This window comes from Bombyx mori, chromosome 4 (assembly GCF_030269925.1).
Source record: "Bombyx mori chromosome 4, ASM3026992v2".
Classification (NCBI taxonomy): Eukaryota; Metazoa; Arthropoda; class Insecta; order Lepidoptera; family Bombycidae; genus Bombyx; species Bombyx mori.
The window spans coordinates 14,658,435-14,669,107 of NC_085110.1; the positions used below are offsets into that span (position 1 = coordinate 14,658,435).

At 35.8% G+C, this 10,673-nt stretch overlaps 1 protein-coding gene across 1 annotated transcript; it reads right to left on the reverse strand.

Annotated features, from left to right (window-relative positions):
- Window positions 1-2,308: 2,308 nt before the first annotated feature.
- On the reverse strand, window positions 2,309-10,472 carry LOC105842306 (uncharacterized). The gene is made up of 6 exons (XM_012694459.4): window positions 10,203-10,472; window positions 9,313-9,509; window positions 8,596-8,778; window positions 6,302-6,353; window positions 5,075-5,206; window positions 2,309-2,792 (listed from the first exon to the last, which is right to left on the reverse strand). The coding sequence occupies exons 1-6, from the start codon at window positions 10,210-10,212 to the stop codon at window positions 2,626-2,628; spliced, it is 741 nt and encodes a 246-aa protein (XP_012549913.1). The 5' UTR covers window positions 10,213-10,472; the 3' UTR covers window positions 2,309-2,625.
- Window positions 10,473-10,673: the final 201 nt, after the last annotated feature.

The following is a 10,673-nucleotide window of genomic DNA, read 5'->3' on the forward strand; positions in this document are numbered from 1 at the left end:
GCCTGTTTAGGCATGCGAAAATTTAACTTATTTTTATATTAATTCTAACACAAAATTTACTAAATCTATCTATTTTTACATTCTATCACTTCTTATTCTAATATTTTATTATGTACAACATTTATCATTTAAAAATTCTTGCACACTATAATAAGCCTTATCTATTAGCCATAAATATAATTTTCTTTTAAATTGAGTTAGTGGAAGATCTCTTATGCTGTTTGGTATCTTATTAAATATTTTTGGTCATCTATAACTAGCTAATTCTGGAGTATCAATTAACACCCTTTTATTGGCTTGGTATTTATATGTATTTGTATGAATGTAACGAAGTCTTTGAACATCATTTTCACTGACTCCAAGACGTACAATTAACTCAAAAATTAGCACACGCATCAAGGTTAGTTGACATTATAATAACTAGATAATGACCGAGCTTTTCTCTGGGTTTTTTTTTGTTGTTGTTGATATATGTATTGTGTTTTTTAGAAATTATATTTAAATACGTATTACATATTGATAAAATGATGAAATATGAATAATATTTTTCGATATTAACGACAGAATAATAAAAATATGAACTGGTTATTTAAAGAAAAAAATCAAAATTATCGATAAAGTTGATTATTGAAAACACGAATAAAACAATATTTTCTGAAAATAAATCGTAGGTAGATTGATTTATCGCCCCCGAAATCCCCTGTATACTTACTAAATTTTATGAAAATCGTTGGAGCCGTTTCCGATATTCAAGTTACCTATATATAATAATATAAAGGCAATAAAAAAATAAAAAATACTGCAGTCTGGATGTTGCCCCAGCGTTGTTGATGTCAATAAGCGCCGGAGAGCACTCACCATGAGGTGGCCATATACTTCTCCGTCCACAAAGGTTTTATTTATTTATTTATAACTGGATTCTTGCCAAAGTTCTCCAATTGGTTAACTATTGATTTAACTGATTTGAGCATTCGTATTTATTGTACAAATATTAGGTCAAGATAGGAATTATGAGCAAAAGAGGGTATTAAGTAGAAAAATATGTTGAGGGTATTAATTATTAGTAGTTAGGAGGACATTAGGGAAAAATATATATTACATATTATATTTTTATTCTGTTAAATACCTGAACGAACTTTTCTTATTCCATAAGTGGGTTAGCGAACTCAGAGCTCATCCGGTTTTAGCCGATTACCTGAGCCCGGAGAAAACGCAACGTGAATTCCGAGACCTGTCTCGAGTTATGAGTTCTTATTCCCAAATGTCTTATATGCTAAACCGGAGCAAATGTCATCTTCGCCACAGAAATGGGCGCGATGCTGGTATCTACCTACTTTTGCGGAGTAACAATTCACCGTATGACCAGTGATTACGAAAATTAATAAATTTTCCGTGTTATATTTTTATTGCTGCTATTTCATTACCGTGAAGACCGATTACCGTATTTTCTTAGAAAATTGAAGGTAGGCGAAGGAAAATTAAATAGTCTACGATGTTTTCAATTCAATCTCAATATATTGATTTTTTTAATATTTTATTTTTATTTTTTTATTTCTTAGATGGATGTACGAGCTCATAGCCCAACTGGTGTTGAGTGGTTACTGGAGCCCATAGACATCTACAACGTAAATGCGCCACCCACCTTGAGATATAAGTTCTAAGATCTCAGTATAGTTACAACAGCTGCCCCACCCTTCAAACCGAAACGCATTACTGCTTCACGGCGGAAATAGGCGGGGTGGTGGTACCTACCCGCGCGGACTCCCAAGAGGTCCAGTGAAATAGATAATATAATATATTAATTTTGTAGATATAGTATTATACTAATTCGATTTAATTTTATACCTAAATCATGATACAATAATACATATCAAGTGTACCTACGTATATACAACGTAACGAAAATGTATTCTTTTTTGATATATTATGCTTAGATAGTGCTAATAGAATTTAACAAATTTAAAATTAACGACTCTAATATTTTGAATACTATGTAGTTATTCCTGCAATGTATTAAATGATGTAGTTTAATTGAAATATTTCAATACATGTTATTATTTTTCAAGAAGTTATTTAGCTAACAGCTGTGAATGCTCATGACTCGGTTTAAGCTAGGGCTTGGCACAGGATAATATAGGTAGTATTTCGGGTTCTCAATTGGAAAGTACGAGCTTACGGTCTCAGCCTGGCTTCTTTGGGGGTATGGCGTATTATAAGGAGTATGACACGGGAAGCCGTTGTACGTTATAAATTGAGAACTTGAACTTATATCTGTATCAATACTGGAGCACATTGAAAAATACCAATATATCTCACTCATTGACTTTATTGTCTGAAGTCTCTTAAGAAATCTCTAGATCATTGTACTGGATGCCCTAATTCTTTGTTTCTTAATATCAATTTATCAGTGCTTGGAGATAAGCACCTTGCTATTTAATTTAATATACTTAAATAATACCAGTCTTAATAACTAAATTGGAGAAATGGAAATAATGTTAATTACAAAAATCCCGTTATATTGTATTATATCACCAACAGTTACATAAAGAAAATAGTTCTATTTTTATTTTTTGTAATTAATCTTAATGCAAAATCTTTGATTAAATATACAATTATTTACAAGGATTAAATACTCATTCTATTATTCATCAAAAGGTCTCGTATGTGCCCCATCACTTCTGTGAGTTTAGTTACTTCGGTTGCAATGGTCTGTATTGAATCGCCTATCCTCTTTACGGTTTGCAATTTATCCACTTCTATGCGTAAAAATTCGGCAGCTTCGTCTTCAACTTCTGTAATAATAATTATACAAAATGACTTCATGTCCATAATCCTATCATTTATAGAATTAGTTCATTTATAGAGACGTAACCGCAGTAGCCACATGAGAGCTTCTTTATAAAAATACATTTCAACTCTTTCTTTTTCCTACCTAAGCTGATAGCCTTGAGAGACTATTTCAGCGTAACCTTAACTAGTAGGTCAGCTCACGGGGCTCAAACCGGAGTGATTGATGCTAACACTGGCCCTAGCAAGAGCAGTGCTTCGCAGAATCTACCACCGGATCGGAAACGCGACGAGAAGATCCAGCGAGAAACTCAGTGGGCTGTGTCTATGGATTAATTCGCTCGTCGAGCCCTTCGTCGCAAGCGACGGGTTCGACGAGGAATATTTCAACGCTAAAATGGCAGTTCAACTATAATTGCACTGCGACTTTTTTTTTGTTGCCTTCGAAGGAATACGAAGCACATAGCTCTTCTGATTGGCTCTGAGTGCTTACCAATAATCAGAAAACGTTAGTAAGGCCACGGTCTAGTTAGTCAAGCCACTGCTTGCTGAGGACACTTCTCAAGCCGCCTATGATGAAGGATAAAGAACATGCAATAGACGTAAAGTAAATCGAGAGTTTCATTTCCTATACGGACGGCACGTGTTATAATATGTTGTTGAAGTTGTTCCAATGTTGCACTTGTATGTAAAAAGAAGATGGAGTGATCATCTCAAATAATTCTACAAAACACTCCTCATGGACCATACGGTACAAAACAGAGCGTACTAAGGTGGGGGGGCTGGGGGGTCACAAAGGCAGAGATTCCAAAAGAACTGTAAATTGAGGGCTGTAATTCCGAACGTTTCTATTCTGTATGGAGTCAAAAGATAGATAGATAGACAGATAGATAGATGCATAGGAGTGCCAGCCCAGAGATGAAAGCCCAAGCCTGTGCTTTGTAAATAATGAGTCGTTGTCCAGGTGTGAAGTACTGCTACATTTTATTATGTATTATTGTATTTAATTGTAACATATAGCGGGAAGCACCATAAATTGTTTAGATATTTGAAAATAAAATGACAATCGTGAGCCGCATGTGGAATAAGCCCGTAAATACTACAGCTTTGTTGAGGACTTCCGACAATTTATACCTTAGGATATTGACCTCATTTAACCATAGTTCATAATCTTTATTTTTTTGTAGCTGCGCGAACATTACAATTGAACTAGTTGTAAGTGGTTACTGGAGCCCATTTATATTGTGATTGCGATACAAATTGAGACATGAGACTCAACTGAGGTTCAATTACCTAAATATTCTTACATAAAGCCAAAATACCACACACTCATCACGAGATCCTGAAACTATTCGTTCGAGAGACTTTAAATTTGGCCTACATACAAACTATTGCAATGAAGCGCACACAATAAAACGAATATCACCTAAATCCTATCCACATTTCATTTTGTCTATATCGTAGCATTTATAGCAACGCATGTGCGTTGAAATAGTTACCATGGTAACCGTCGTATTACACAACTCTTGTTTCCAAGAAAACGTAACGCTTTCATTCGCTCTGAGAAATTGAAAACGATTAAAACTATCAGTCACTTCTAGTATTGTACAAAGGCTTGTATAAAGTAATATATTGTATAAAGGCTTTGCCGCCCTTCACCGATGATTGGTGTATAAGCAGAAATGTAATAGATATGATCGTGCGGTCTATGCTGCGATCTAAAACGCCCTATTTGCCTTATGGTAATAAACGCAATAAAAATAACTACCAGACCTGCACCCAAAAATCGAGAAAAAAGAAAAATTGGACTGAAAATATTAATGAAGAATAAGAAAGAAAATAAAAATGTGTGCGTGTACTAGTGTACACACGTAAGAAGTGAAACTTCTTTATGGCCTTATTTTTCGAAAAATGATCTACATGCAACTTTCTAGAAATTGGTTAAATAAAGTTAAATTAGATAGTTTAAACAAAAGGATTTTATTATCATAGACATGAATACAAAAAAGTTAAATTAGATAAAGTTTAAACAAAAGGATTTTATTATCATAGACATGAATACAAAACAGATGGCGCGTAACGGAAAAATGTGACGCGTAACCGAAAAATGTGACGGTAAATTTTGATAAAGAAGTTTCACTTCAAAAAGCTTTTTAAATACAAATGAAATATGAACTCGCATAGGCAGACACCGTTCCAAGAAACGTCCCAAAACGACCTCTTTCGTTGAAAAATCACTTGAAACTTACCTTAAAATAAAAGTGAAAATAAATAAATAAAAAACTACCTGAATCTTCAATGTGGGCATTACTAGTATTGCGTTTTTTCTGAATTGGACTGGAACATCCGCTTCTATCTAAATCCGAACCTTCTTTTGACGAATACCGTTTATGCAATTTTAGAGTCTCTTGAGGTGTTACTGTAATCCACAGATGTTATTTTAAGTATATTAACCGATGAGTTCATCAATCATGTTTTATCAGAAAGATATTAAAATACATTTAAATGTTATATCATGTCTCGACTTGTTGGCCGATATTAGGCTGGGTTACCAATTCTAATTTTCAATAAACAAAATATTTAATATTATTCTCGTAATGCGTTTCGGTTTGAAGGGTGGGGCAGCCGTTGTAACTATACTGAGAACTTAGAACTTGAATCTCAATGTGGGTGGAGCATTTACCTTGTACCACTTAACATCAGGTGGGCTGTGAGCTCGTCCACCCAGCAATAAAAAAAGAAAAGAAACAATAATAATTCACCATCTAAACTTAAACAATTATTATATTAACTTCGCATTTATCGAAACAGCGGGTATATAAGACCGTGTTCTTGTGTCTCACCTAATTTTAATTGTGATAGATAGAATGCAGTGCAAAAAGAAGATAAGTTTTTTTATTGCCCTTGGAGGCAGACGAGCATACGGCACACCTGATGGTGAGTGGTTACCGTCGCCCTTGGACTTCAGCAATGCCAGGGGCAGAGCCAAGCCGCTGCCTACCGCTTAGTACTCTCCACAAGCCTCGTTTAAAGAAGGACATGTCATAGCGCTCGGGAAACACTATGGAGGGGAGCTCATTCCATAGCCGGATGGTACGTGGCAAAACAAAGTAAAATATATTTTTAAATTAATATATTCGATTCTGAATCATAGAACACTAGTACCCGTGTTTGGTTTCGAAAACTGTTCAGACTTTGTCTATCTCAAATTGACTCGGTCATCGTTCTCGTCGAAACCGTCGCACGCGACGAAGGGCTCGGCGAGTAAATTAACCCACAAACACAGTCCACTGAGCCGGATCTTCTCAGTGGGTCGCGTTTCCGATTTGGTGGTAGATGCTGCGAAGCACTGCTCTTCCTAAAGCTAGGGTTAGCAGCTCGTCAGGTTTGAGCCCCGTGAGCTCACCTACTTGTTAGGGTTACGCTGAAATGACCTCTCATGGCCATCAGCTTAGGTAGGAAAAAAAATCAAATTGACTTGATATAAATTGAGTACTTTTAATGCTTTTCTTACCTTGGTACTGATTATCGGCATCATTTTCAGTATCAGCATCAACATTGTTATCCTGTAACCCAAAAAATTGTAATTTTTCTTATTAAATTCGTTCAATTGTTAAAAGAATATTTTTTATTGACTTTGTAAGGAGACGAGCTTACAGCCCACCTGATTGTAAGTGGATATTCCACACAGACGTCAGCAATTCCAGAAGTATGTCAATTGGTTTCTTGAGACTTTAATCAATTGAGATTAAATTAAAAGAAACGAGATGAGATGGAATGAAATAGTCTCAGTAAAATGGTGCTTATTTACTGAGACTTTTTCCGTGGACTTTTTGGAAGAACGCGAGAAGATACGTCTACCGGCTTTGTTTCATTTTCTCACATTTGTGCATTTAAACACATGCTGAACAGTTAATAAAACAACGCTGTCACACATTTAATCCTGGAGATACACTAAATTCACTAACAGTAGATGTACATATGGTGAGTGCTTCTATCTTGCTATTATTATCTGCAACGATGCAATCATATCTTCCTTTTTTATTGCTGTAGAAACTGTAGATCATTAAAGCTGCCCCGGTCATCTGGTATTGAGTGACTATAAGCATCCATAGACAACCAGAAACTGAACCTCCTATGTTATAACACGTGTTTGAAGTCTCAATTTAATATCAACTCCCGTCCGCGCGTAGCTGATATAGCCCTTAGATTACCAGCTGATACGGAGGGAGAAAAAAATCGAGTGCTCCGTCCCGTATACCAGAACGCATCTTTGCTCCGTGGCCGAAATAAACAGCGAGGTTTCTATTTTTATTTATTTATTGCTTATATGCTTGAGAGGTACGCGGAATCTCACGGGCTCCGCTATAATGTTAAAAAAAGTGAACTGCTCGTCTTTAAGGCAGCAAAGACAAAACCGAGTTATGTGCCACCAGTGACGCTCGGAGGTACTCCACTGAAGAGGGTTACTGAGTTCAAATACCTTGGCCATATTGTAACTGAGCACCTTAAAGACGATGCAGATATTGAAAGGGAACGGAGAGCGTTGGCTGTCCGCTGCGGTATGCTGGCCCGCAGGTTCTACCGTTGTACCGCACAGGTTAAGGTAGCCTTGTTCAAGGCGTTTTGCCAGTCCTTATATACCTGTACCCTGTGGGTTCGATATGCGCGGCGGGCATACAATGCTCTCCGAGTGCAATATAATAATGCTTTCAGGATGTTGTTGGGGCTCCCGCGGTACTGTAGCGCATCGGGTATGTTTGCGGATGCTCACGTGGATGACTTTTCATCAATCATCCGCAAACGAACGGCCTCGCTGATGCGTGGGGTTCGTGCGAGTACTAATAATATCCTGATGGTTATAGGTAATAAACCCGAATGTGCTGTTTTGAGACACTGGGTTCATATACATACCCATATACCAGGTGCCTCAAAGCAGCGCAGATTTATGAATTAAATGTTTAAATGTTTTAATTGCTAATTTTAATTTTAATTTTAATTTTAATTTTACTAACATAGTTCTAAGTATTATTCAACTTACAACATATGGACTTAATAGTGTCTGAATTAAATGAATTTTATTTATTTATTTATTTTATTTATATGGGTGGACGAACTCACAGCCCACCTAGTGTTAAGTGGAGCCCATAGACATCTACAACATAAATGCGCCACCCACCTTGAGATATAAGGTCTAAGGTCTCAGTATAGTTACAACGGCTATCCCACCCTTCAAACCGAAACGCATTACTGTCCTAAGGCAGAAATAGGCAGGGTGGTGATACCTACCCGTGCGGACTTACAAGAGGTCCTACCACCAGTAAAAACCAGTAACCAGCTGGTTAAATATCGCTCGGTAGCCCGACGGTCCAAAGCTTAGCATATCTAAATGTTCACGATTGACTTCCACGGTGAAGGAATAACATCGTGTAATAAAAATCAAACCCGCAAAATTATAATTTGCGTAATTACTGGTGGTAGGACCTCTTGTGAGTCCGCGCGGATAGGTACCACCGCCCTGCTTATTTCTGCCGTGAAGCAGTAATGCGTTTCGGTTTGAAGGGTGGGGTAGCCGTTGTAACTATACTGAGATGAGACTTTAGAACTTGTATCTCAAAGTGGGTGGCGCGTCTACGTTGTAGATGTCTATGGGCTCCAGTAACCACTTAACATCAGGTGGGCTGTGAGCTCGTCCACCCATCTAAGCAATAAAAAAAAAAAAAAAAAAAAAAAAAAAAAAATCTAGCCTTATACACTGCCACCACCGATATCATCAGCAATAAATAATATTACACACTGAACACTTACTTGAGCAAGTGGATCAGTTTTAATGAATATATCATCAATGCAGCTGTGACCGATGATACTTAGAATTGTCTCTTCGGTTGAAGACAGTTGAGTGAAATCTTCGGGCAACGGTTTTTGGTTGTTCTTGGCAGCTTTTATCTCTAATGCTCTTCTTTTGGCACGGTACTTCCAATCACACCAATACTGGTAAGATAATAATTAATCAATACAGTCAGCCCATTCTATGATATTATTTTGCATATGTGCTACTGTTTTCAAATGGGTTTTATCTATACTAATATTATAAAGAGGAAAGATTTATTTGTTTGTTTATATTGAATAAGCTCCAAAACTACTGAACCGATTTGAAAAATTCTTTCATTGTTTGGAAGCTACACTATTCCTGAGTGAAATATTTTTAAAAAAATTAGGAATCCTTACTAAAACTCCAATAACGTAACCCAAGGTGTAAAAAAATTACCTAAAATATTCTTTACATCGCGTGCCCTGCGAAAACTATTGATGATAGAATAAAATAATGTACTACGACTTTGTAGAACACATTATTAATTACAAAAAGTGTCGCGACAGCATATTTCTAACTATTATAGTTATGTCACAATAAGTGTTCTTTTATCTACAAAAATAAAACAACGTCAAACATCGTTGAAATTTTTGTTAAAGACCCGAGCGGAGCCGGAGCGGGCCGCTAGTTCTTAATAATTTCATTAGAGGTACCCTTGACCACCCTTTCCCGTCCTTTACGGCACCGTCTCTGACCGTGTTGAGTTTTTTCGCACATAAATTCCACAATTTCACAGGGCTGAACTTGGTTCGATGCCGCCTCACTTTGCCTTTAGCTAGATCAGGATGCTCTTTGAGGAAATCCAATAGCATCATTAGTTGGTCAGTGCTGACTTGTCGTTTTTTCACGTCTACAAAAATAAAAAATATATATATGGGTGTAATGAAAGTGAATATGTACTTTATATATTTTACATTTTCCATTTTCGATTTGTATTATTCTGGAAATTCTAATCTATACTCAATGTTATTAACTCGTTAATTTGTTTGTTCACATCGTTACTACTAAAACAATCGGAATAAAACTTTGCATACATATTCAGATATTTCAATAAAAAATATATTATTTACAAAGGATACTTATTTCTTTAATATATTAACGCGAGTACAGCCGCATTTAAAAGCTAGCATGCAGTAGTTTTCCAATGCCAACCAACACTTCGAGGGTTTTCTATGAATATCTTAAAGTGAGCAAATGGCACTCAAGTCAAAGTACTTCGCTAGCTTCTTGACATTAGAATTGAAAAATTTATAGTTAATATTCTTTTTTTTGTAGTTTACTGTGGATACATTGTAATAAAGTTCAATGTTTTATTCAGTTTTTCAATATAGAGACGAGCCAATCACAGAAAAATAATAGATTATAAGATACTGTTAAATGAAATCTCAGGCTTTTAAATAATAATAATAGTATATAATATGTATAATATTAAACAACGTCTACAATAAGTTGGTTATCGAAAAAAACTTTTCTCGAACTTTATCGAAGTGTCTATTTAAACAAACGATATTAAATGTAGATAATATATTAAGTATACCATTACCTCTACTCATGGTGAAGATATCAGCACGAAGAAATTTGTTTTAATTTAAAATGAAGTGAAGTACGATTGCAAAGTTCTACGTAAAACAGCACATCGGTATTAATGAAAGCGAATATGCTAATCGCACATACATTTTATTGTTACAATTATTTATATAAATATTGTCTCGAAATCGTCTCGTCGACCAAGAGTTTTATCATCGACGTGCGATATCTGTTTTACCGACAACTGCGGTGGGTTGCGCGAAGCTGCGCGCGCAACATTTGATTTGATTGATTATTTTCCACCTTCCAGCTCTTTCAGCGCTGTAAATACTGTGAATATTTTTATTTTTATTTTTAGACAAAACCCTCGTACTTTAGATTTGATTGACATTAATGGAACGATTTGTCCTAGTAATTTATTTCATCCACAATTTCAATTTCGGTTGTAACAAATATTTACTAAATAACTGAATTAGTAATAGACTAA

Excerpts from the sequence above, each read along its gene's own strand:
- LOC105842306 (XM_012694459.4), bottom strand. Across the intron at positions 8,779-9,312 it reads ACGGGAAAGGGTGGTCAAGG|TATTGGTGTGATTGGAAGTA; the intron begins GTACCTCTAATG and ends TTATCTTACCAG. Across the intron at positions 5,207-6,301 it reads TGCCGATAATCAGTACCAAG|TAACACCTCAAGAGACTCTA; the intron begins GTAAGAAAAGCA and ends TGTGGATTACAG.